Source organism: Lonchura striata, chromosome Z, assembly GCF_050655825.1.
Source record: "Lonchura striata isolate lonStrDom1 chromosome Z, ASM5065582v1, whole genome shotgun sequence".
In the NCBI taxonomy this organism is placed as follows: Eukaryota; Metazoa; Chordata; class Aves; order Passeriformes; family Estrildidae; genus Lonchura; species Lonchura striata.
In genome coordinates, this window is record NC_140740.1 from 71,934,574 (window position 1) to 71,962,569 (window position 27,996).

Consider the following 27,996-nt stretch of genomic DNA (forward strand, 5'->3'; position numbering starts at 1 on the left):
TTTGAACAGAGCAAGCATTCAGGGTCAGGGTGAAAGAGGAGGAGCAGGCACAACTTGGTGGGTGCTGAACAAAGTGCACACTAGATAGAAAAGTTACAGGAAATAAAAGGAGTCCTGAGAGCGGAGACAGAGGAATAGCAAAAGCATGAGTACAGCCGAGATGCTTCACAGACATGTCTGGGCAAACGTTCAAGGCCACGAGGTAAAACAATCAGAAGCCAGGAGTTACATTATGCTGCTCTGTACTCCAGTAAAACCTACCCTGAACAGCTCCAGGGAGGGATCCACGGGCAATACCACAACTTCCACTCAGTGACTTACTCGGGGATGGGAGAAACCAGCTGTGTCAGACATCCAGGACTCCCCTAATCCATCTTAATCAATAAGCAGCTGGTAATCAACCTGAGTTAGGATGAGGCAATGGGCACAGATGGGCAATGAACTCACAAGCTTAGTCATGAGGGTGGCTGGCCAGCAGAGACATTAGTGCTGTGCACTGAACATGTTTAACCTCCAGTATCAAAACCAGTATTTCTAGCAGCGATATTTTCAGACTCTTCATATCTCTGCAATGAAGTCAGAAACCTTTAGGTAACTCACAAAATTATTCTCCAATTCTCCAAAACCAGCAGGAAGTTGATTTCAGGTTTTCTGAGAAGACTGTGCTGAAACCTGTATTGCCATGAGCTGCTTGGCTATCCTCCTCTGGGTATATGATGTTCTCTGTGTGGCAGGCTAAGCTGGCGGGCAGCAGTACCATTTCAAAGGTGTCTGACTTCAATTTGCCTCCATATGCAGGTGGAAACCACTTCAGCCATGGTCAGCCCCTTTCTCAGGGTAACATACTGCAGTTAAATCGGTACCTGAAAGCCACCATTGCTTTAATTAGATTCAGTCAAATCCAGGTCTTTGCAGTCTAGACATGGTTTAGCAAGTGCTTTTATGTGAGTAATTCATTGAGAAAGAGCACATGTTAAGTTCTATCTGGAGTTTACCTCAGTTTTGGCAAAAAATACCTGGATTTTCACAGGCCAAACACAGCTCAATCTAACTATTCAAGCATTGGTCCAACGGACGATTTTACTTGACAAAGGAAAGAAAATGTTCTTCCTTCGGCCGAATACTTTTCTAAAGTTTAGCCAGCCACAAAAGGCTTTTCTACTCACAGCAAGAGAAATAAACAGGACAATTTTGCAACAAAGCCCCATGAATCTTGGGGCAATACAGAATACAGACTCCATGCCTTACTCTGGCCCCTCCTGCAGCCTCTGTAATACTCTGGGTTTTAGACAAAGGTCCAGAGATTAATAGAAAGGAAAGAGGAAAAAGCACATATGGAGTAACTACTGCTTCTGACCTATGGGTACACAAACACTGGTCACACACTTATTTACAGCAACTTTATGCAGGAATGTCAGGGCAGCCTTGTGGCTTGACAACTTCTGCACTGAAATCAAAGTGATGAGATGCTCCAGCAAAGCCAGTTTGACTAAGCTTTAATACAGATACAAATGGCTTTTGGCTGACAGAAAATTATTAGTGCTCCTAGCTGTGTATAAATTCATTGTTGCTATTTTTTTATTTTCTCAAAGAATCTCTACTACTGCTTAGCAGTAGTAAGACATGGGAAACAGCCCACTGTTTCTGAAGACAGGATGTGCAGGATGTGCCTTACATACCCAGCTGGTTCTTCCACAGGGTAACACCAGTATCACAGACCAGACAGTCCTCCTTGCAATGAGACTCTCTCAGTACTGATGAAAGCCCAGCTGTAACCGGACATTGTGGTAAAGAATATCAGGCAGTTCAATTAACAGTTGTACTTGAATGCACCAGTATGCATAAAGCAACCCATAAATCGTGCCGTTTTCACTCAGAGTTGAAGACAATTGCTATTTTCTGAAAAATAGTAAGAGGACAATCCTGGCTCACTTTTGTGATGCAAATTAGCAAGTTGCTTGGAGGAAGAGTTGGGGAGGAAAAAAATCTTTAAACTGAAATTACAATGAAACTTCCTCTGCCACACAATAGTCACAGACACCAGCTCCAGTGATATCTCCTCCAGGACCCCAGCGTTCTCCTTCAGCCCTTGCACAGCCAAACCTCTGGCTCCTTACATCACTATCCTCACTGCTGCATCTGTCATCTCGCTCACTTTCAGTCACCAGAGAGACCTTGAAGCACCCAGAACAGCCACCAAGTGTGTCAAACAAGGGGACATAAACCGCTACTCTTCCATTGAGATGCAGCTACAAGGAAACTTTTACCAAGCAGGGACAGCCTCCAAAGCAAAACAACATCCCAAATGAAATTTGGCTCAGGAATGTGAGCTATGTGGGCAGGGGGGCTCTGATGGATATAAAGGGAGGACAGGAGCAGGCAGGCTGCTTTCACAACAGTGGTTTCCAAGCCAGAGCAGAGGACCAGCTTAGCTGCCTCGCTCATCCCACTGTGTGCACGCAGAGCTCGGGAATGTGAGCAATGCGAACTGGGGGCCAGGGGGCTTTGCTGCCCGGGAGAGAGGGATGGGAGGGGCTACCAGGGGAACAACAAGAAGACCAAGAGGCAGCCGGGGTTGCCGAGGGCTCCTTTTAAAGGGGGCAGTCTGTGGAGGGGTCAAAAGGCTCAACTACGGGCTGCAAACCAGCAAAGGTCCCTTCCTGTCCCAATCACCCTGTGCTTGTGGAAACAAAACTACAAATGTCGATTTGCAATAAAACTGTCATTAATCTCTACCAGCTAATACAAACTGCAGGGCCTCCTGTATTTTGGCTAGTTGGTGGCGTGAAAAATATACCAGCATTAAGACTAATAAATCCATGCACTTAACACTTCCTGAGCCAGAGATTTAATATTCAGCTGTACATGCACAAACTCTGCCCCAGGCCAACAAAAGATGGAATTGCTACAGATAACAACCCTGAAACCCTCTGAAGTCTGCTTCAGCCAAAACCAACAACCCCTTACAATATGAACAATATTCTGTCAACTGCTTATTTATAAGATCCTTGAAGAACTCAATTTCATTTCAACCACATTTTCTTGATCCCCTCATCCCAGTCCAACCACTCAGTGACAGAGCTCTGCCTCTCTGTCTGGAGCCTCCCAGGAGGTGCACCTCCCACCGGAATGAGCACCGACTGCATCTCCTTAGCACGCCTACCCCGCATAACTCGTGACAGCCGTGATGTGTGCACAGATACAAAGAGGGGTTTGTTTTCCTTAAATTTCCTCAGTGAGAACTCTCCCGCCAGCCACTAGTATTTTCGTTTATGTGATCCTGCAACACTGCTTAAAAACACCACAGTGGGCACAAGCAGCAGTCGTGATGGGATGAGAAACTGCAAGATAAACACAAAGGAGACAAAGGCTCAGCGCTAAATCACAGATGGGATCAGGATCGAGGCAACTTCCACGACACACATCAGAACCCTTGTCTACTCAAAAACCCCCACGCGTGAAGCAGCCTATAACACCACAAGAACAAACTAAGAAGCATTCATCAAGTTTGTCAACCCACTTAAACGATGCTGACAAGATACATAAACTGCAGCTATTCATGTCTGCATCATTTCCAGCACCTCTTTGTTTCAGAAAGAATTCACCTTGGTCTTGCAGGTGATTATAGCTCATCTTCGAATGTTACTGACTTGTCATGCACAGAAAACTGCCTGAGCAGGCTGCTGGTAAAATGTAAGTTGAGAAAATGGCCAGTGGTGCCAGAGTAAGATTAGCATTCATCTAAGGAAAGAAAACCCTTCAGGAGCTTATCATCAGGAAAAAAAAAAAAAAAAAAAAAAAAGCAGAAACCTGAAAGCTTAAGAACAAGTTCAGCCCCAGGTATCAGGAAGGAATGGAACTTAAGCTAAAAATCTCTTCTTGTATTGCATTTTCTGAGTCTTAAGATTAATCTGGGAAAAATACTATTGTTTTAAAAGTTAAGTTATTGATTGAAAATTCTGAAGTGTGGTTTAAAAAAAAAAAAAACACCATAGAAAGCTTAGTTCTAATCACATTCCAAACTGAACACCTGAAAACAGCCAGATGACTTTCAGTGCCTTAAAAAATGGAAGAAAAAAACCCCCAAACCTGTCCCCCCCTGCTCAGGAACTCTAGCTTTTTGCAGTTTGGCTTGGATTTTTTTCCCCCCTCTCTCTTTTTTGGTTTAGTTGTGCAAAATGAGGTATTATGAACAGAGTTTAGAGCAACTTCAACACTTACATTTCTAGTCTATTCCACAACTACTATTTCTATTAAGTTCATTGATTTTCATTCAGCAAGCCTGAATTTTCTGTTGAAAGCAAGCAATTTTCTCTTGCTAGACTCTACAAGGCAAAGTGCTACTGCCAGACAGGTGAAAAATACAGAGCAGCAAGAGAAGGGCTCTGAAAATCACAGGAGGCTATAGAAATTGTGCTTTAATATATCTGTAAAGTCCCACCTTGGTTAAGCTGCATGATACTCTGTAACATCCAGATCAAGTTTTGACAACTATTTAACTATTTAACTGGTTAAATAGCTGTGGTCCTCTGCTTTGTTAGGATTTCTCCATCCATCCTGCACCCATCTTTTACTTCTGCTCTCTTGTGCACTTACAACACACAGGACAAAAAAGCTAAGCCTGGCCTGCCAAATTACTTCTCTTTCCTGTCCCTGTTTGCCCCAGAAACCCAATTACAAAGTTAACTCATGCTAATGGAGCCTGAAGGGATGTGCACTCACACTCAGCTACATGACAGATCACAATGAATGAACAGTCTGATTTTCACCCTGGTTTAGTATCTGAAATGTAAACAATGCACACTGAAGTTATCTATTGCAGAATGGCAGGTACATGTGGGTGTATCTGTGGCTAATGGGAGTGAAAAGTCAGATTCCAGCAAATGAATCATAATCCACTAAAGCACTCTCCTTTAAAAACAAAACAAACAGGTCCCCCAGAGTAGGATTCACCTCTGATAGAAACACCAGTTTCTACTCTGAAGATATATTCAGCTAAAGTAAACATCTTTTCTTAGCAGGTATTTTGCTGTGTCTATTGAGGTAGATACACCCTGGCAGGGAGAAGCGCTCTAGTGCAGCCCTCCAAAACCTGAACTGCAGTGGGAAGTAGATTATATCTTAATGTATTAGACTACTAACACTGCAAAGGAATACTGATGAATTTAAACAACATGTCTACTAAGAGGTGGGTCAATAACAAAGCACTGGTCAGAAAATACCAACAACCTTAAATTGCATTTGCCATACTGCAAAACTGAGAAGACCTATCAACTCTTTCATTCTGATTTCTCTTCTATTGGAAGTCTGGAAATTGGGAATAAAATTCTGCAATATTGTTTCATTTAATAACTGTGCATGAGTCAAGTGCCCCTGCTTTTGTCATACTATCAGTAGTTTGACCGTCCTTTGTTACTTTTCATATTCTAATTTTAAAACACTCAGAAGTGTCTACATAAATAGGGAGAAAGGTTCCCTAGTCTGAATCTAAATATTACTTTCCCCAATCACTACACTTCGCAAATCTGTCTGGAGAAATACTGAAGAGCCACATAAAAGAGGCACACACACTCATGTATCTTTCTTTCACTACTGAAGCTAGATTAATTCGGTATAACTCTCAGAGATCCTTTGCGTCTCGATATGCTGAGACAGAGATTAAAAAAGCATCATTCGCTGAGAGTTCACTATTGTCTGAGGTCCTTGGGGGCGTTTTGACACAGCTGTTCCAAAACAGCTCAAGAATAAGCACCATCCTTTTCTCATTTAACAGGTCATGAAATGAATGAAAACACTGATGGAAGCCCCACATTGCACAGCCATGTTTATGCACCTAAACAAACACATTCAACTTCTCGACATTGTCTCACTTCAGGGAAGACTTCCAGCCGTTAACTGGGAAAATAGTTGTGGTTAAAAAAGAAAAAAAAAAAAAAAAAAGGGGAAAAAAAAGAAAGATCAGAATATCTCGGGGGAGAGAAATTAGTTTAAACAGATAATTAGTTTAGTTTTAAACTAAACTCTTAATCTTTGAGACTAACAGGTTGCAGGCTGATAGCATGATGAGTAGAAAATGCAAGGTGAGGAACTCTCCCAGTCCCACCCACAAAGCAGGGCTTTGATGATCAGTGCTTCTGATCATCATCTGCCAAAAAGGTTCTAATGTACCACATCACATGAAAATCCACATCACATGGATTTCCAATTCACAGGCTCGGGAGGCAATCACAGTACCGTGATTTCACGCCTATTAATTTCTGACACATCCCCATACTACCGCTGAGGCTTCCCACCCTCTCATACTATGTTGGCACAGCCCATGGGACACTGCACACATCAAATATCCAGGGGTGAGAGGAGGGAGGCAGGGAGGTATTCCAGCACATCTGTTTCCAGCCAGATCAGTGTTCCAATCTGTTTTGTCCCACAGCCACATTAGTAATAGCACCAACAGAAAGAAAGTGGCAGCAAAATAGCTGCCACAAGAGCTTGCTGCTTTCAGCAGACACAGGTTTTCTGCCTACCTGCAGCCCCTGTAGGCTTCCCTGTGGCACAGGCAGAGTCAAAAGGAAAGAGCCAGGAAGTGTGGAGACTGGCATGGGTGCTGGATAAAACAGAAACATTTCTGGTGCCAGTCAGCAATTCATGGTGCAAAATTATCTGAGTCAATCTGGGCAGCATCCTCCCCCTTAATAATGACACTGCAGAATTAGGAAGAGATCAGAAACACTTTTAAATTGTGGAAAGAGACTTCTTCAAAAAGAAGTTGTTCAATCTTTAACAGACCAAACTACATTATTTGGAAGGGGCTGGCGGATTATGTAAAATAATAGATGGTGCATAAAATCTAAATCAGTGCTTGTCCTTATGTCAAGAAGTGTTGATCAAGCCATACAATTAGGAGGCTGAAATGCGTGCACACATGCTACAGAATCCATTGTCAGTACACAGCAGCCATAAGGGCTATCATGTCAGTGAGACCAAGAGAAGGACTGATCATTTGTGTGGGTAGTAGCCTGTCTGGAGCTAAACTTGGGAATACTACTTGAAATAGTAAAAAAGTAGGAAAAAAAGTCCAGCGACTTGGAGTTTAAAAGTCAATGTTAACTAATTACAGACTCATACAAGACATGCAGGATTGATTAGCCCTCATCAGTTTCAGATGTATAGGTACCTCACATTTGATAAAAACCTCTGGTATAGAACCTCTCAACCCAAAGCAGCCTTACTAAGGCTAGTGCCTTGTCCAATAACTAACATTTTGCCTGTCTGCATCTTCTTGGAAACCTCAGCAGCAGTTTAACCTGCTCCTGCCAGGGCACCACTGTTTCCTGCAAATGCACTGGACTCTCTGCACTCAGATGATGGCAGACCAGTAAGGAAAAACAATGTCCTTGGGATGAGGAAAGGGTACCTTTAGATAATGAAGAACTCAACAGTAAATCCTTCTAGATTTCCACAATGAGCAGCTTAGGGCATCTGCAGGCAGGAAGGACATCCTCAACTTCAGAGCACTAGCATATGAAGAAATAGGCTTAATACATCACCAGGCCAGTGCAGAAACCCAGTGAGGTACCCCCACTGCCCTTCTGGACACCAACCACCCCCAAACACCACAAAAAGCTGTCTGTAGCTCACAGGATACACGGCTGCAGAGAAGATGGAAAAACAGACATATTATGCATGCAGGAGACTTCCCCCACTGACACTTCTTTGTCTTGAGCTCTGTGTGTCACACAGTTATCACAGTGCTCCAGGATGGCACAGAATCTGTCTGTGTGAGGAATGGGACACAGGCACTATCCCTGAGCCCCAAAGCAGGCTGGGACACCCCCAGTGCCCAACATCCCCATCCTTCACCAGAACATTTTCTGGAGATGCCTTGTTTTAGGGAAAGGTAGTTACAACCTCCAACCCGACAGGGCAGATATCTGGGTCTACTTTTGGCTCCTGTGTGCAACAGGGAGCCCATACATCAGAAAAGCATGTGAACAGCAGTCTGGCTTTTGAAAAGACCCGACTCAGTTTGACAATGCTTATCCACAATTAAGTTCCAACTGATCTTGTCCAACTCCTCTGTCTTCAGTCTACTCACATCTCTAAAGAATTAAAGGGACATTCAAAACATGCATTCATGACTCATGTTTAATTGCCAGCTATACTTCCTCAGTACAGCTCTAATTAGAAATCAGAAACACATTTTTGAGCTCAGAAAAACACAAAAAATTGACACTAACTGACAAGGGAAACCTGTGGGAGCGCTTTAAGTCCAACTGGATGTCGCCTTCTAAGTTATGCTTTAGCCAGACTAGTCATTTGGCTTAATACAGGGTTAAGAGCCCAGAGTCTGCAGCAGCCCAAAAGAGAGATCAGATGCTCTTGCCACCCCTCCTAAATGACAGATTTTTCTTCATTACTATCAAAGCTCAGAAAGTATTTCCCATATTCACCACAGCACATTACAAGTTATATCCTTTTTTTGCCTCATGAACAAGTACACCGTTAATGGTGATAAAATGACTATCACCACACACATCTTTCTGCTTTCTGGAGTTTGCCAGGGAACCTTTGGTGAAGTACAAATATAAACATGGCCTGAATCACTATTAAGATTTAACCACAAATCTCAACACTAGTATCATGACTGCAGATAGTTTTCCAAAGTAAAATACATGGGCACAATTCAGAGTTAGAGAACATGCTAGATGGACCTTACAAGTATAATTCACAATACAACACTGGTAGGAAACCATATAAACTGAAAAAAAAAAAAATCAATTATGCCAATTGCTCATTCCTTAAATGTATTTATTTCTCTTCAGGTATCAGTCTTTTGATAGCTGGAACACTAATATAACTTGCATGTTATTTCCTCTCAATATATAGCCTCTATAATGGGAGTGAGAGACCACTGTGGAGTGTTAGAGCTGACAAGCCTAAGTAGCTTCCCTTGAGATACCTAAATGCCTTTTTACAGCACTGCCAATTATTCAACCATGCAAGCAGATACTATTAAGATACTTAAAATCAATCATTTCCCACTAGACTCAAACACATTATAAACCTCACCATAAATCTCAATCTCTAGTCAAGATGAACTTATTTAATAATGTTCATAAATTTTTTTGTTTCATAAAGGCTTGTGAAATATGGCTATATAAAATATTTATAAAAATACAATGTTATTTTTAGATATGCTTAAATAGTTTAAACAAAAGCCTTCTCAAATTCTGTCAACAGTTACAGCTGGCATTTCAAGTTATCTGTAAACTACATTTACTGCATCTTTAAAAACTTAGGTGGAATCATAGTTTTTGGAAGTAGTTCACTGCTACTTCTTGTTGCAATTCCACATGAACTCCTCCTCATCATTACAACATGAAAACCTAGTCATCAGCTTAACACATGTCATCTTGACACAACCCACAGAAATTTTAGATAAAATTCATACTTGTGCACATGCATATACACAATCTTTCAAGGCACTTTCCAAGTACTATGCTTCTTCCCTTTCTAAAGTGCAGAGGAGAATCTGGGTGGATAAACAGTACAAGCAATGATGCCTGAAACACCTCCTTTGGCCCATCAGCCAATTCCATTAACATAAACTGCAGCTAATCATGCCTACATCATTTCCAGCACCTCTTTGTTTCAGAAAGAATTCACCTTAGCTTAGAATTCCATTAGCTAAATGACAGGGGAAAAAACTCTTCATCTCCATGACCTACTACTGCAACAGGTGCTGACACCACAAGAAAATCTGCAATTCTCCTCAGTTAACAGCCAATGTTTTAGCAACTAAAAGCACAATCAGATGCCCATTCCCAACAGCTCTTCACAGCAGCTCTGCAAAATTTGCAAAACTGACTCTTCATTTGGACGTTTTCATTTCACTTTCATCATCTATTATTTAGACATGCAGTGCACTGCAGAAATTGAGACAAGCTGTACCAGAAGCTTACAAACCTGAGAAAACTGCTTGAGTGAGAAAAGTCAAACAGATACTGAGGGGGAGCTACTGGATCAGCTCATCTCAAACTGAAGTTATTTGTGCTACAAGAAATACTTCCATAGCAGGGTCTCCCAAGGAGGTGGGATTTTTAAAGACACACTGAACTGACACCTAAAACCAGTTCACATTCAGTGTTCAATCAAGGTTTTCTCCAGTGCAATTCTGGAGTAAAGCCCAATCTTAAAAGAAAGCAGGTGTGCACAAATTTAAAAATTAAGACACTAGGACTCCCATATGGGCTGGAATGCTACAGAAGTTGTCACTAAAATACTTTACAATATAAATTTCCTTCTAGCTAGATTGCTAGCAATAAAAAGAGACAAACCACACTGTGATATCAGACAAATGAAACAGAGTCAAATGTAACACCAAATTCCATTAAACACATGGTTAGCAAAGCTACAGATTTTGAAGCACACAAGAGCCTGTATCCACCTATCCTTCAGCCCAAGTTGCACTCTGCCACAACCTGGGGTTGTGCCACTGCCTCTGGTGCTACTGTGACCCACACTCAGCACTGTGTGGAATGCAACACGTTTCCACACCCCATCACCCCACACCAGAGCTGCAACCTCTCTCATTCAAAACCAACAGAGGAAGGACACGGGCTGTCCCATCATATGACAATATCCGGGCTGTCCCATCATATGACAATATCACATTGAGGCAGTTTTGGGGTGGAATCCTATTTCACCTAGTCACTAATACATGGCAGCTGTTCTCAGCCAGAAGAAAGACAAGACTTCAAAGATATTGCTTGCAGCACGGATTGGCTGGGATTGCAGCCCTACTCCTGTCAGGCAGCCCCACTGCGCCCCACTGGCACCCACTCCCTTTGGAAAACTGACTCTGGACTTGAAGACCCAATCAGCACTTCTAAGGACCTGACAAACCACCTGAACAAAAATGTCAGGGCTTTTTCAGCACATCATGAACACTATCTAAATTAGTTTGGCCTTTCTAAAATCCACACATAAACCCGACCAGCATCCTCTCAGTTTTCCCATATTTTCCTTCCTTCTCAACAGACACCCAAACAACCTTTAATAAGTCACTCTGACAGAAGGGGTGAAAAAAAAGGGTAAGATACAGCCGATATGTTTAATCAGCAATTGTCATGGTATCTTTTATGGTTTGCCAAGATACAAGGTAGTCAACTATGCTACTAATATGCCAAACAGACTTAGCTGCTACTTAAATGCTTGAGAGCTTCGATTTAACAAAAAGCACACTATGCCTGACCTTACCATGAGTACAAGAAAAGTTAAACTCAGCTTGGTCTTACGTGTAACTCGGGGACAAAGCAGTCACAAGAAAGTCACTATCATTACTGAGGCTTGTAATTATATCTCAATCAGTTTTTACATGTAAATGTGTATCAAGCTATTGGGTCTCAAAACGTTGTTTCAGAAAAATTAAGACTGTTTTCAAACACTTCAGGATGTCTTTAAGAGTTAGAGTTGGCTTTTTTCTTATTTCGTGAAGAGCAGCCAAAGTTAAGATATTTTCATGTACTGAGCATCAAAGCCGAAGACCTTCCCCTTTTCCCATCCCCCTACACCAAAAAAATTCTCTTCTCTTTTGAAGTGCCGGCTCACAAGTTAGTGACGGTCCATTTAAACAAAGCACCGGTGAACGCTGCTCTCACAAGTGACCCATTCCACCCCCTCCTCTCCCCAGCTCAGGTATTCCCACCGCACCTGGAGCGCTTCCCTCGGGGCCGGGGCAGCCGCTCGGCTCCGGGAGCGGGCGGGACGCGGGGCACGGACCACGCGCGTCCGCACCTCGCCTGGCATAATCAAACATTTTCACTCCAGCGGGGGAGGGCGATCAACAACTCTTCGCGACACGCTCAGAGACCAGTACCCGGGACCGCGGTCTCCCTGCCAGCGGGGCAGCGCCGTGCCCGCCCGTCCGCTCCGACAGAGCCGGGAGCTCCCGGGGCCGGAGCACCGGCGCTGCTCCGCTGCCCCTCGCCCGAGCCACGGCCAGCCCATCCCAATCGCACCCCGCTCACCTGCGGGCTCCGCGTCCCGGCGAGGAGGTCGGGAGGGGCCCCAGTGACCCCGCAAAACTTCAGCGCCCCTGCCCGGCTCCCTCCCGCCGCCGCGCCGCGACTCCGCGCCGCGCTCCGGCCCCGCTTTGTACCGCCGGCGGCCGCACTGCGGCTGCGCGCTGCCCAAAAACAGCGCGGCGCTCCGGCCGCCCTCCCGCCCGGGCCGCGGCTGTCTGCCCCCCATCGTCCCCCGGGACAGCCCCTCTGCCCCCCATCGTCCCCCGGGACAGCCCCTCTGCCCCCCGAGCATCCCCCGGGACAGCCCCTCTGCCCCCCATCGTCCCCCGGGACAGCCCCTCTGCCCCCCGAGCATCCCCCGGGACAGCCCCTCTGCCCCCCATCGTCCCCCGGGACAGCCCCTCTGCCCCCGTGCATCCCCCGGGACAGCCCCTCTGCCCCCCGAGCATCCCCCGGGACAGCCCCTCTGCCCCCCATCGTCCCCCGGGACAGCCCCTCTGCCCCCCGAGCATCCCCCGGGACAGCCCCTCTGCCCCCCGAGCATCCCCCGGCACAGCCCCTCTGCCCCCGAGCATCCCCCGGCACAGCCCCTCTGCCCCCCATCATCCCCCGGGACAGCCCCTCTGCCCCCCATCGTCCCCCGGGACAGCCCCTCTGCCCCCCGAGCATCCCCCGGCACAGCCCCTCTGCCCCCCGAGCATCCCCCGGCACAGCCCCTCTGCCCCCCATCATCCCCCGGGACAGCCCCTCTGCCCCCCATCGTCCCCCGGGACAGCCCCTCTGCCCCCGAGCATCCCCCGGGACAGCCCCTCTGCCCCCCATCATCCCCCGGAACAGCCCCTCTGCCCCCGAGCATCCCCCGGCACAGCCCCTCTGCCCCCGTGCATCCCCCGGCACAGCCCCTCTGCCCCCCGAGCATCCCCCGGCACAGCCCCTCTGCCCCCGAGCATCCCCCGGCACAGCCCCTCTGCCCCCGTGCATCCCCCGGAACAGCCCCTCTGCCCCCCATCATCCCCAGGGCAGTCCCTCTGCCCCCCATCGTCCCCCGGGACAGCCCCTCTGCCCCCCGAGCATCCCCCGGGACAGCCCATCTGTCCCCCGAGCATCCCCCGGGACAGCCCCTCTGCCCCCCATCGTCCCCCGGGACAGCCCCTCTGCCCCCCGAACATCCCCCGGGACAGCCCCTCTGCCCCCGTGCATCCTCCGGGACAGCCCCTCTGCCCCCCGAGCATCCCCCGGCACAGCCCCTCTGCCCCCCATCATCCCCCGGGACAGCCCCTCTGCCCCCCATCATCCCCCGGGACAGCCCCTCTGCCCCCGAGCATCCCCCGGCACAGCCCCTCTGCCCCCCATCATCCCCCGGGACAGCCCCTCTGCCCCCGAGCATCCCCCGGGACAGCTCCTCTGCCCCCCGAGCATCCTCCAGAACATCACCCAGGGATGCGGGAGCTCCTCGTCAGGTAGGTTTACCGTCGGGGCTGCGCCTGGAAATCTTGGGAAAAAATCACCCTTGGGAAAATCTGCCGGAGGCTAACCCAAGTGGAGTCCGTGATGTGTGCAGGCTGCAGGGAGTGGTTGGAAGCCCAGAAAGAATGTTGGCCCTAGCAGTTCCAGTTAGTGGGGTCAGTTCCGATACCTGTCCAAGGCTGGTGCAGTCTAATGCCGAGGGATTGGGATTCCCCAGTGGAGGCTCTCGCGTGAAGCCCTTTTTTCATGTTGGAGCCCCGGCAGAATGCGTCCTCCGGCTGCACTGGGTAGGATGGAGTTCTCGGCAGGGCTTTCAGCGACCACAATTGGCATCAGCTCCCTCTGCATTGTTTTGTGAACCTCAGCTTAGAAACAAATTTTAAGACTTGTGCCTTGATTGTTACTGGTCAGAACAGGCCATCACTAAAGCCTTTTCAGCTGGGAAAGGATGCAGTAGTCCCGTTTTTTGGTTTTTTTTGTGTGCCTTGAATTTTTTCGCTTAAGGGTTTGAATATTCGGAACGGTTGATGGGTGTTTTCCTTCACTCCTCCCACTCTTATCTCAAGCGCTATCTCCATTGCCCCAGGGCTCCAGTGTCTCCCGGAGCAAATGATTTTGTGATGGTGCCAGGGTTTCACAGGATAGTCCCTACAAATAAAAATCAGAATCCACAGACTAGGAGTAAGTAAGATGCAGGAGACTCAGCAAAGTCAGGAATGTCCAGAAAACAATACCTGGTTTTCTTTTCCAGCTCTGGATATTGGACCCTGCAAGGTGATAATTGTGAGTTACTTCACAGAGCAAAAGGACACAGCTGTGGTGCAATACTCCTTGCTTTTTCTGGTTTTACATGTAGTGCGCTATCAAATACTAGTATCTTCTGATTCCTTCTCATTTCCTTCTTTCTGTGTAATTCCTCTGCTTTTCTTCTGCCTTTCCCTGGTTAATTCTCCCGAAGCTCTGAATATTCCCAGATTTTTTTTTTTTTTCAGACATGATACCTGAAGTTCATGAATGGAAACCACCAACGTTTCTCTCAATGAATATTGATTCCAGAATAGACCAAGGAGAATATTAAGGAAATTTGAAAATCTCTGGTTGTTTGGGGTTTTTTTGGGGTTTTTTTTTTGGTTTTTTGTTTTGTTTTTTTGTTTGTTTTTTCCCTATGGACCACACTCAACTAATGGTAGGCAAAAAAGGTTAGGGTTTTCTCATTCTATAAAAAGCTAATAGGCTCAGTGACATTTCCATCTATATAATTTCCAGTATTTCTTCTGAAATTTCTGAAGCCATTAAAACACTTTAGCTATTAAATCACATCTAGTATTTTTCTAAGTAAAGCTGCTATGACGTTGATGTAAACAACTTCTCAAACCACAGAGCTTTTATTCTTTTAAAAAAGGATTTTTGTACATTTTAATTCAAGCTCTCATATTTTTGGAAATATTGGCAGTCCAAATTTGCAAACAGGCCCTGCAGCTCTTTAAGATGCTAATAGTTATTAATCCTGACTGCTAACTTCCCATCCAGAGGCTGTTTTTTAATGGCTGAATTACCAACTCTTAAAAAAAGGGGTTGCTGATGAAAGAAGTAGTCGAGATAACAGTAAGCACCACTTACCATTTTTTATATTAACAACAAAAAAGAAAGTATATTCAGACTAGCAAATAACTCCTTACTATCAGTTTATTCATCTGATTAGTTGGGTCAGGACCATGTTGTACCAGAAACTGTACAAACAGAATGAAAGCACTCAGACTACGGCAGTGTACAGAGCAAGCAGATAGGACTCTTTCCACTTCTCCCACTTAATCCTTTCTTTCAAGAGCTGCCAGCTCTTGACAGTTAAAACAAGTGAAATTAAATAAAGAAGTCAATTGTTGCATTACTACGTAAGAATGACAGAAGTCTTTCAGTGGGTGTGGTCATGCCGTGGATGGGGCTTTTTCCTTTGATGGTGCAATTAAAACCGGCAGGTCTTGGTTCACCTTTCAGCTCCCTGGGGCTTGTCTGGCCCTGCAGAGGATTTGCAGAGTGCATCAACTGGGAGCCTTGGGGATCTGCCAGGTGGGGCAGAGGGGTACAGGCGAGCACGAAGTGAGGGGAGACAGTGAGCACCTGACAATCCCCCATCTGCCCTGCACATGCACACAGGGAAGGCTGGGAGAGGGAACAGAGATCCTACCCTGTAAAGCACCAAAGAGAGAAACTTGTCTAAATTAACCCAGCCAAAGCCTCCAGGAGAAAGGGGCATGAAGATGTGAATGTGTTGCTACTCTTTCACAGGTGCGAGCCATGAGGAGCCATTCCTCCTTTCCAGTTGGGCGCTGGCTTTGTCTCTGTCGGAGATGCCTTGGAGCTCCCACCTGGGGCTGCGGGAGCGAGTGTTTGCCTTGCTCAGCCTGAGTGCCAGCAAGAGACACTGGTCTGAGACAATTGCTTTTGCAGGGCTTTTCTAGCTCCCTGCGTGTTTTCTGTTTGTAATCTGCTCTCACAGGTAGGAAGTCTGAACAATTAAACATTTAGAGAAAAAGTGCCTACCACCCTCAAAAATCCTAAATTCACCCATTTCTTTCAAAAAGCCAAATGCCCCATGTCTGTGAGTAGGAAATCATAAGGGGCATGTCTGGAAGTATGTCTTTGAAGAGAGATAACACATTATATTTTTCCATTATCTGGTCCAGATAAATATTGGTGGTATGCTTTGACAGATATTTCAGATTACTCACAATACAGATAAACCCTATGCACACACAGAGCATGTGTTAAAAACAAGGACTTCTGAGAAGTCATCCTGCCCTTCTGCAATGGGTTGAACAGAGGCTCAGGCAGAGTGAGCTCTCACGAATTTTCAAGCCCCCTCCTGGATTTTAACACTTCCCATGCCTGAAACCTGTTTATTGTTGGACATCCCTCACAGCTTACTCAGGAGCCACTGGGTCAGTCACATCAGCACCCTCTGTGCTGTAAGTGCACCTGAGTGCAGGTGCTCTCCAGGCTAAATTTAGAGGCAGATTGCATCAACCCTGCTCCCAGCTGTGGCCCCCTTTTGTAGAACTGTGAAAGGAGGGGCATCAGACATTCCCTCTGCTGCTGTATTTGGCAGAAATTTTTTGCTTTGCTGCCACTGTAGAGGAACATGAAAGGCCACAGTTATCTTAGATATTTGCCTTAGGTCTTCCTCTAACTGCAATGTATGTCTATGGCTCCACAGCAAGCAGCTCCTCAGCACTCTAACTCATAAATTGCATAATTTCACTTCTCCCACATTTCCCCAACCTCAGAAAATAGGATGCTGACAATTCCACAAGTCTCACAGCTTCAGGAAAGCTCCTTAAGCCACAGTAAACTTTACCTGATTTGTAGGGGTAGTGGAAACAGTCCTGATGTATAAACACCACCAATCCTATAAAAATTTTATAAAAACAATAATTATGATTTTGCCAAACAAAACAAAAAGTTGAAATATTCTTTCCATAGGAAATGGTAATGTTTTCCTTTGCCTTATTTTGTCCAGTCTAGAAGTACCTCTTACATGAAAAAAACACTTATTTCTTTTTTATCCAAAAGGAAGATTTGGCATGCAGGAAATGGTGTTCAAGCACCCACCTAAGAATGATCAGAACTGAGTGACCCTCCCACCCTTGTCCCCCAGGTCCTCCCTGCCTTTGTGGTGTGTCAAACAGAGAGGGCAGGGCAGGGCTGTGCAGCTGGAGTATCCCCATCAAAGGCCTCTGGTGCACCTCTGCCTCTGAAGGACACTGTGAAGTACTGATTATTGCCAAGCAGCTGCCAAGGCCAAAGCTGGATAGCAGCCTGAGGAATTAAATAAAACAGTATTTAAAAATTATGAATGTTTGCTGTTGTGAACATTCTGCATACCACAGTGAGAGCAGGGGTAATGTTGCACTGGTGGGCATGGCAGCTGAGAGGCAGAGTAATCCTCTCCACTGCAAGCCTGTAAAAGCCCAGCTTTTGCTCTCTTGTGCATCTGCTGTCCTGACTTACTTTTAAAGATGCAGTAGTTTCACAAGATGCACGTTATGTCTCTCTTTTCCCAGCACAGAACACCACTGGCAGTTCACACTGCATGGCTGTTTTCTGCAGAGCCCCATCTGCAAAGGAAGGATGTTACACAAACACAAAAGGAGGCAGGGCGTTTTTTCCACCCTGGTTCATGGCTCATATCAGTGGCAGCAGGGAAAAAATACCATGTGCTTGCCTGGGAGTCCAGAGTGAGATGAAAGAATGCAGCAGGACACCTGATTTTCCATCATGAGAGTTTTCAATGCTGGAGGGTACGTGTTGCTGTTTGCCACACATTGTCTTGGATCTCACCATTAGGCCTATGGATATTTGATGCAGAACAGTGTTCTTGGTTTGTGCATGAATGCACAAGAATGCAACTCCAGAAATCATTTACTAGATGAAATGTAGCGCTTGCCTCTAGAGAAGCAGTGTCAAAATATGCTCCCCAAGGTTTGAGCAATTCTAATATGACAGAGGAAAAAATTGCCACCAAACTTTTGTTCCTGAAATATTTTTAAAAATGCTTGATTCCCCAGACCTCCCAGACCTTCATTTTTGAGCAGGATGAGGAGGCCACTGCAGTTTAATGTACTTGTATCATTAGTATAATGAAGTTGTACAACCAAGCTCAATCTCTGCAAAAGGCCTTTCTTCGACTTGATGCATGTCGTGATTCATCTGAGAGATTAATAGAATAATTTCCTTAATGGATATGTGCATACAGCTGCTGGGGTTTTGAACTACATTGGAGAATCATGCTGAAACCTTAAATTATCACCTTTGGAGGCCTGTGCTGGGAAAAATGAGCATGTCTGAGAGACAGCTTGTGAGAGGCAGAGTTGCCCTGAATGAGGCTGGATATTCACAGGATGACTGTCTTACATGCCAGGGCAGGGAGAAGATGTTTTACAGCACCCCAGAAGCAAACTTGAGACCTATAGTAACAGGCAAAACAACATCTGTAGGAAGAACACAGGACAGAAAAACCTCTGGCAATTGCTTGCTGGGACAAGAAATTTATAAAATCAACTCCCAAAGATAGATTCATTTGATGCAATCCTAAATGTATGCATATTCATGCCAAGGAATAGCAGAATGAGGAAACTAATGACCCCATCATTTATTTCCCTCATGCCTAGGTCATTGGAGTATTTTCTCCTTCATTGTGGAGATAGGTAGGATATAGGTAGGTCCTATTCTCTCCTGCATAGATAAATTTGTTTACTTTGTACAAATGATTATTTGATTTCATCATATTCACTAGACAACCATCCTCTTAGAATGGTGTTTCTCAGCCTTCATTCTAGTTTCAAGTTCATGAGAGTGTTTTAACTTAGAGGCATGGTACCTTTTTTTTTAAGAAATATGTTTAGGATATTGAGGGTCTTAACTGTAAAAATGCAAGAAAAACTTTATGTATTTGAGCATTTTGTTGAGAAGGGTGGTGGACCCATCTTATATTCTTCTCACCTGATTTAACTTCTCACCTTCTCACTGACTGATTTAACAAATAAAGGCCCATCTGGTGGTCATTTAGTGATGATTCCCAACACTAAAGGTCACATATTGACTAGACATCAAGCTGAGGAAGACAATGGGCCTTTTGTTCCTCTTTGGAAGACATCAGTTTTAAGGTGCTTTTCAGAGGCTGGGGACAGTTTATTTGTTCTTCAAACGCATGCCATGCTGATTAATCTGTGCTTTATAATGCTGGTTGTGGGTGTAGATCCTCTCCCATAACTCACAAAGATTTTTCATCCTGAGGCATCCAATATTGGCTTTTGCAGCAGCAGGAGTACAGCATGCCTGGTGTAAAAGTACTGTATTTGTGTTTTAATGAATGCATGACTAGCAGTGTAAGCCTTCAGCCTTCAGATGTACCTACTGCCAACACAAGCTGGTACAGATAGTAAGTACAGATTCATTCATTAAACTAAATCTTTGTTTTATTTTGGTAGCCAGATGCTTCATCTGAGACCTGGCAGTTGTTGTATGGATACGGGTATCCTCTCACTGTCTCAGACTATGCTGGAACACATGAAGACATGAACACATGGTGTGCAGTTCTCCCTGGATGCAGGGAATGCACCTTGGTACTATTTATTAATGCAGAGCACTGCTGAGGATTCAAAATAGTAAGTTAATCCCCATTGAGTTAAAGCAGTTTTCCAGCAGTGGCACTGAGCAGCTCTGTCAGTGCTGTGTGCTGATGTGTCCCAGCTCTGCTGCGTGGTCTCTGTAGTGTGCTCCTGCAGCTGTGCCTGTGGAGCTTTCGTGGGCTCTCCCTTCCACGCTGAACTGTCCAACTCAAAGTAGTCAGGCAAAGGGATCTTGTGCAGGCAGTGAGTCAGGGAGAGCAGGGATGGGAACTATCTGAAAGAGAACTGCTGAAATTAAAGGGAGATTAAACAAGCTCCCCGTTTTCCAACCACATGTACTTTATGTTAAGTGCTTTCCCAGGCTGTGGGAATTATCGGCACTGTAGGAAGGCTTGGGTAGCCTTTCTAGGAAGATGTTCTTCACCATGAAAACACTGAGTGCTCTCACAGCAGCTAGTGTTACAGTGCCAGTGCTCTGGTGATGGTGCCTGCCTTGAGAGCAGGGCTCAAGAGCTTGCAAAGGCACTGGGAGGTATATTTGGGTGCAATACAGAAAATTACCAGTGAACCAAAACTAGTGTAAAAAACAGGGCATGCTGCAGTGCCCTCTGTTTCCTCAAACTATGCCTGTCTGTGACTTTCTTTCCAAATTATGTAATTTCTGTCCACAGCACCCCTTTTGTGCATAGGATGTGGAACCAGTGGTTGCTCCTGGCATTACTGGTCATTACTGCAGGAGATGTGCAGGGTTGTGTCACTCCTCCTAAACAGCCTGAATACTCTCCTGGAAGGAACAATCCCAAGTTTGTTCTGTCTCCTTCCAAGGAGGGATGTGAAAGCAGTGTGCCTTTTGTTTGTTGCTTTTGCAGTTTCCCAGTTCCTGGTGTAAACTGGCAAAATCCAGGAAGTCAGCATTAAAAAAAATCCAACCAAAATGAAACAAAACAAACCCCATGACATCAACAAACAAACAAACTCAGCCCACTAAAGCCCGACAAAAAATAAGAATGTTTTTATTAGGGAAAAAAAATCTCTATTTTATTTATTTGTTTAAATATTTTGTTATTACTTTTTGCCTGACAGCTGTCATTAGTGCACAACAGTCCTCACTCGGGTGCTGAGTGTCCCATATGGTCTAGAAAGTGAGATGTATTCAGCAATTTACCCTGCCCTTTTAAAGTACTGCTCCTTTTGTTCCCACCAGTGTTGGTGTTTGATCTTTTCCTTTCTTATTGCTTATTAATGGATGGATTTCTTTCACTCAGCTGCAGCCTTTGTCCTAGGCTGCAGCAGGCCTTGAGGGCAACTGTTTCCCTACAACCTGAGTTGAGCAATCTTTTACATCCTACATGCTCTTTAATCCGCCATAGATTACAAGAGTTTTGCTCTTCTTAATTTAATCAATTATTGAAGCCTCTTACATAAACCAACTTCTTTGAAATATTTAGACACTGTTGATTTAATATTATTTTCCCAATGTAAAAAGCTGGCATTATGAACTACAGTGAAGATGCCATTCTTCCAGGCTGTTAACAGATCTCCAGCCTCTGAGGCAAGTGCTATCAACTTAATTTTTGTAATATTTTTCTTGCTCACAATCCCTTCCCCTTCTTCCTTTCCCTTCCCTTTCTTCCTCTGGGAAAAACATCTCCTCAAGGGTTTAGATTTGAGCCCAGGATTTTATGCCTTAGGCCAAAAAGGAATTGATTCCTTTGGAGCATTTCCAACCTTTCTTTGATACCTGAGAAGGTTCATCTCCTGAAAAACCAATTGCAAATACAGGCAGGGATAGGGCTTTGTACAAACTTCCTTCTTTGCTATGTATTAAGTCCAGAAACAATTGTTTGCTTGAGGTTCTTAAGGTTTTAAGATGGTTTCTGGCACTTTCAAATTCTAGATGGACCAGTAGTGATAAACTTGCTTTTGTTTGTTTGCTTCCATTGAGCTCTTCTTGGGGAAAAGAAAGTTGCCCAGATGTTCACATTTGGGAAAGTCAGAAATGCGTGATTGGAAATTTTCCCTTCCAATTGTTTTACACATGGTTATTAAGTGCACAAGACTTAGTCCTCTTGCCATCCAGCTGAAACACCTTGCCCCTTTGGTTATTTCATTTTCTTGTAATTTGCATCCTAACAGTAGCTTCATGTTTAGAAATATTCCATGAATAGAGGCTGATAGTGAAAAACCTTATTTCTGTAACAAGATATAATTCTAAAAGAACATAGACAAAAGGTTGTGTGTAATGGTTTAGATATCTTTTAAATTAATGAAGATAAACTAAAAAAAAAGTAAAATTCAGCATTGTAATTTTTTTTTCTAAAGAGAAAATTTTGTTTTGAAAAGTGCAAAACATCAAATTGCTTAGAACAGACAAGCAGAACAAAATGTTATAACTTTCAAGGCTTTCTAAATTATTGTTCTAAAGGTTATTATTGAGCACCTTCAGGGATTCAGTTTTGCATGGTTTGGTCAGCTAAATACTTTGATGTTTTTAGGATCTTTTACTTATCAATATTGAATAATAATAATGTTACAAAACAGTCTGGTTTTGAATGAAAATGAGTAATTTAAACCAATCCCTCAGTAAGAACATAAAGAGTGACAGAAACATCATCACTATGTGAAGTGCTCCATGAATGCCAGAATTTACTGTAGCTTTCCAAAACATAAACTGAGTTCTATTGTGAGAGTGCATTGTCTTTATTCATGTAATCAAAAGGGACTTTTGCTAATGGCAGCACCCTACGAGCACTCCTCCTACATGTTCCTCTCTACCAGAAGACATCAGCAGTGTAGTGCAGTAAACCCCTGTAAAACACTTATTATGTGCTTCATTTTCATAACAAGTATTGCTTTGAGAGATTGAAACACCTAAAAGATTCCTAGCTGGCCCTGTGTCAAGCTCTCTGCTAAGCTTTTTGCCCTTTCTGAAATGTTTGAGACAATGATACTTCCAATAGACAAAGAAAAACAACGAAAAATAGTTTAAATGCTTGCTTTCACTTTTCCCAGTCTTCACATTTGGTGGGAAACATAACAAGGAAGCATTCATCTTCCCAGGAGAGGTCAAATAATCCACACTGCCAATTTTAAGTGACAGCACTGCTTTTCTCTGTACCCAGCACAAATGTGGCTACTCCTACTCACATTCATGCCTGTTCAGTCCATCACCTCCTGATGTTGTGGGTTTTTTATGTAGCATGAAAGGTGTGCTCCCTGTTCTGTAACTGTTCTGTAAACCAGGAAATCCCGTGCTGCCCATGTAGGGTTCGTAGTGCTGACCAAAAGCAGCTGCTTTGACTATTCAAATGTTTTCAAAATGCGCTGATATTTATACTTCTGGGCATTATTGCTGACCCCCTCATACCCGGCATGGACTCCTTATAGCTCCAGATGTGCAAGAGTGTGCCGACCCCTGCTCTGGGTCGGGAGTGCTCTCCCATGGCAGTGGGGCTGTGCACAGACCTGAGGCTGCTGGTCACCACCTTGCCACCCGTGTGCTGCCACAGGATGGGGCATGGCTGATGTGTCAACAGACAGAGGCTGGTGCTGAGCTAGAGGATTCCTGTGCCAAATTCAGCACCATGCTCCTTAAAGCTGGTGCTTGCCAGTGGTAAATGGAAGGGGTGAGTGAGCTCCAGTGACTCCCAGCTGAATATCTAGGATGGTGTCATGCTTATCTGTTGGCACTCCCTTTGACAGTCTCAGCAGTTTATCCCTGGATCTACCTAGTTTGGACACACAAAACTCTCCCTTAGTCTTGAATCACCCAGATGCTGAATTCAGGAATCAGGCATGTTTCTGCTCTACAGCTACAGACCAGGGGAAGAAAGGAGGGCACTACTGTCACTGAGCTTCCCACTGACATTTTTCACATACACTGAATGAAAAACAGAAGTTGGGAAGCAACTTGTTGCTTTTAATCCCTGCAATAGTCACAATTTATCTTAAAGACAGACCAACACATCCTCTGCCCAGATAAATGTATTTTTTGACTGTGGGAATCCAGGACATCCCTCTGGCTGCCCTGGAAGGTCTGGGACCCTGGCAGGGGTCAGGAACCCCCCTGGACAGAGCCCCCAGAGACACTGTCTGTGATCTCTGTCCATGGGAAAGAGTTTTCAATCTTACAGGATGAATTACAAGCTCTGAGTGTTTGATATAAGTAATAATTAAGTGTGGCAAAAGTAAAATTTTAGGATTCTAGATAAGGGGTCCAAAGGGGACAAGACGGAGGAAATTGGGTGTGTCTTGTCCTTTTTCTTCTTCTTCATGCCCTCCATGTTTCACTGTGGTGTTGGCATTTTTCTGTTGGTTCAGGATAGGGACACACTGTTCAACGTAGGTGACAGATATTGGCACATTATTGTAAATCCAGCCCAGGGAGTTTCTGGTATTTAATGTTTGTAACATCCCACTGAGGGCAGAGCCCCACACGCTGCCCTGCAGGACAGAGCTGGGCAGGGCAGCAGAACATGTGAGAGATAAACAGAATAAACAACCTTGGAACCAGCACAGACCAATTATGGCTTCTGCTTTGGCTGAGGGGAAGAAAGACAGAGACTTTCTACAATCTTGGAGTCATCAATACCACAGATTCTGACATTTGATAAATGATGCTTCTACAAGAAAATGTTCTTCCTGCTGAAACTTTCTTTCCAGCTGCATTCTACTGAGATATAAGATGCAACACAAAGGCAGCACTGCTAAATATGCCATGTAACAATTGCTTTATTGCAAAATGAATATTGTAAAACAGAAAATTTGTTTCACATAGTTCAGCTCTTAAAAGAAATGTACAACCCATGTTCCATTTGCAGAAGGGACAACATGAAATGCAAACTGAGGGCAAGACTGGCCATCTGACTGCGAGGTGCTCAGCTTGTAAAATGGAGAAGAGAGAAGACTCTGTCAGTATTCATATTCTCCTGAGTATTATTTCAGTTCAAGGAGCCACTTCATTACTTTTATCTAGTATATTGTACTAGATAAATTGGGAGTTTTATTTACCTGAGGTTTCTGTTAGTTAGGCTGTAAAGGGTAAGTATCTTGTAAACAGTGATGTTAAATTGTGACCTTTCTCCTTAACTGGAAGTTAAAAACAATAGAGAAAGGGCTAAGTTCTGATAGGCAGAGATCTCATAGCTTCAAAACTTCGGGAAATCAGTAATTTTTCAATCTAGAACTGTTTCAAAGCAACTTGAAGATAGAGAAACGACTCTGACATAGAGGCATCTTTTGCTTTAAGCTTTTTATACCATTTGCTTGTGTACTTTGGATATGTTCACTTCAAAGTCAGGGAGTTGTTATTCCTGATTATTTAATTTAACAATACTATGAATGAAGATGGAAATTATTTTCTTACACTCCAAGTGCTGTGTAACTACAGGGTTTATTTCACCTACTTCTACATCTCATCTTGTTTGATTATCTGTGCTAATCTTCTACAAAACACATTCAAAACATGATAAAAATGTTAATTAAGTGCTTGGAATATTCATATTATCAAATTGCAAGGCTGCAAGTGACCATAAAAAATCAAAATGTTTCCACTAAGAGCAACAGCCTCAATCTCCCTTACACTTTTGGATTAAAGAGGCCTTGCCTTTTGAAACATATGGCATCAGCTCTGAAGAAGTTCACTGTAATTTTCTAAAATAAAGCATAAAGGAAAAAAATATACCATTTCCTTGAATTTTAACATTAAATTCTGTGCTTGGACAAATGGAATTGGTTACTTTAATCAGCATTAAAGTATAATTTCCAAAACATTGACGAGGTGCAGGAGAGGAACTAATATTTAGGACACTTAAACAGATCCTTGTTTCAAAATACAAACATTATGTGGCAAGCATAGTCACAATAAAAACTGTAGCTCTTCCACTGCCTCACTAAAGGAGTTCCAAAAGTCCAAATGAGTTCCAAAAGTCCTAAATAAGTTCTGAAGTCCTAATTTCTCCTCTCTCTTTGCATCCTCATCTGAAAAATTGTAATAACATTTCCATAATTCAGAGAAGGGGTGTAAAGATTACTTAGTAAGATATTTCTTTAGGACTCAAAAAATACCAAGCACTAGATATTATAAATTATGTGCTAATTTCTCTTAAGCTGCAGTAAAGCCTGAGTCAAATGATTTGCAGGAAATCCCCATCGTGAGCTTCTGTAGTTAATTTTCAATAAGGTTATCTACATAAGAGCTTTATGTAATAAAGAATCACTCATAGCTTAGCATCTTCTTTTCAAATTATTACTTGTTAGCTCTGCTAAATATGTTACAAATCACTAACTGCATGTCAAGTTGCTATACTGCATATCCCTATACTTAGAAAAAAAGAAGATCTACAAAAACTATCTATTATTACTTATTAATTTTCATGGTTTGGTTGAGAAACCTTGTGCAGAACTCCCTGCAGTTAAGGGCCATGACAAGAATCTGTTCAGAAACTGATTGAGTAAATTATCCTTCCATAGGGCACCTACCCAGCAAACACTGAGCAGGTAACCATGTCCCTCCTCATTAAGACAAAATTTAAGCATGTGATTAACTTGTAGAATGTGCTTCTGCAAGTTAAATGCTGTCTTGGTAAAGGACTATAAACAGATATAATTTGTTGTTATTCCTTCAACATGTTATTTGGATTCACCTCAATCAAAACACACAAAGTTCTATGTCTGTTACCTAGTCATGACTGGCTTCATGCCACTGGCCACTCTAAGGTTCACCCCTCTGCATTAGGCCATTATTGTACAATATATACAAAAGTATCTAAAAAAAAAAAAAAAAAAAAAAGCATCCCCTTCCTTTCCAAGCCCTTGTGATAAATGTGCTTGATTAGGATTTATCCCCTAGGTTTCATTCAGTGATCCTGTGTAAATACTTTTCTGCATGCTGTCCAGAAAGTGCACATGCTGTCTTGTGAGAGATTTCTCATTTCATAGATGTGGAATAAATACTCCATCTCTTCTGTCTTGCAGCATGAAACTCTTCCTTGGCCAAAGCAGCTAGTGCTTAGGTGCTTTGGGAAGAAGTCTGGGCATCATATTTCCTAAAACTGTGGTTACGAAAAGATTCCCTGCAATGAAACAGATTCATAAATAGAGTTGGCAAATTAAAAACAAACAAAAAAATACCTGTCTTGTGAAAAGAAACTCTGCTGAACCATGCTATGTGTTGGCAGGTCAGAGTTGTAATTTCTTCTTCTCCCACCCCAAACTGGACACAGTGACTTTGTGAAGAAGCATATAGTCATAATCAAAGTAGACTGGACTCTTCTGTGTCAGTCATGTGACTAAAAAGGATTATGTTTTCTGTAGTGAAAGGATGACTTCATGCTGCCTAACACCACATGGTACCATACTTGTTCTATCTCCTTTCTGGCTTCAAATGTTGAAAAATCACAAGACGTTTCCAGTAAATTTGTTAGGGTGAGAGAGAAGTCTTATCTAACAATGCCTTTAAAATTACATAAATCCTCTACCCCCAGAATGCAGAGATTGAAAAACACAGCTAACACTACAATCATCTCCAGCGGAAGTCAGCAAATTTCTTTAATCAGTATATGGAGTTGGCTGTGTATATTCTGGCTTGGTTTTAACTGCCAGTAAAACTCCCTTTTTTCCTTGCAAAAAGTGGCATAATTTTGTATAGCCACAACAGATAACCTGCCCTAACTATACCTTATGCTATGGATCTTAAGCGGTACAGGTTTGTACAGCTCTGGGATCTTCCTCTCAATCATGGGCCTAAGGTTCTCCTTCAGTTTCATGTAGTTTCTTCTGAGCTCCTGATGATATTCCCGCTGATCAGCAGTAATAAGTTGCTTGTTTTTCTCCACTGCTTCACCACACCTAGACAAAAGGAAAGGAAAAAAGACATGATATATATATAATCTACTTCTGTTAAACTCCCTTGTTTTGTGTTAGGTAATTGAAATGGACAAGAATCCAGTTCTTTTAGTCTAGGCATTCCTCTGGTAACTTGTCAAGACTAAAGTGATAATGAACTAATAAGAAAGTTCTGTTTTTTTCAAGTACATAAATTGAGATGATATTTTAAAGAAATTAGGAAAGCATGAATGAACTAATTAAAAGCAATTTTAATGACGGCAGAATACTGAGCTAGCTGCGTACTTACTGTATAAACAGATAAATGGGCAATAGCAATACTTAGAAACTGTATCTTCTGCATAAGACTTATTTTTATTTAACTCTATTTAACTTATCCTTTATCAAGGAGGATAGTCTGGACTGAGGAGATGAGTATCATCGTATATGAATATTCCTGTTGAGATCTACAAACGTATCTAAAGCAAAGGACGTGTCTGCCACTACTGCTGTGTCTGCTTGATAGATGCAGTTTTCTTATGAACAGCTTG

The 27,996-nt window shown here is 43.6% G+C and overlaps 2 protein-coding genes across 14 annotated transcripts in view; both read right to left on the minus strand.

The window, feature by feature from the left end:
- Nucleotides 1–12,186, minus strand: part of KANK1 (KN motif and ankyrin repeat domains 1) — a 126,773-nt gene extending 114,587 nt beyond the window's left edge. For 3 of the 4 annotated variants that reach the window (XM_085566808.1, XM_085566804.1, XM_021531744.4), the window contains exon 1: nucleotides 12,030–12,186. The gene's annotated coding sequence lies outside the window, so the exon portion shown is untranslated. The remainder of the gene's footprint in view (nucleotides 1–12,029) is intronic. The other variant, XM_085566803.1, reaches the window with a different exon arrangement.
- Nucleotides 12,187–24,334: 12,148 nt separating this feature from the next.
- The window catches only part of DOCK8 (dedicator of cytokinesis 8), an 89,396-nt gene continuing 85,734 nt past the window's right edge, over nucleotides 24,335–27,996 (minus strand). For all 10 annotated transcript variants that reach the window (XM_085566791.1, XM_085566796.1, XM_085566792.1 and 7 more), the window contains 2 exons: nucleotides 27,299–27,469; nucleotides 24,335–26,694 (listed from right to left, as the gene is read on the minus strand). In XM_085566791.1, coding sequence (XP_085422917.1) covers nucleotides 26,631–26,694; nucleotides 27,299–27,469 — 235 coding nt within the window. In that variant the 3' untranslated portion in view covers nucleotides 24,335–26,630. The remainder of the gene's footprint in view (nucleotides 26,695–27,298; nucleotides 27,470–27,996) is intronic.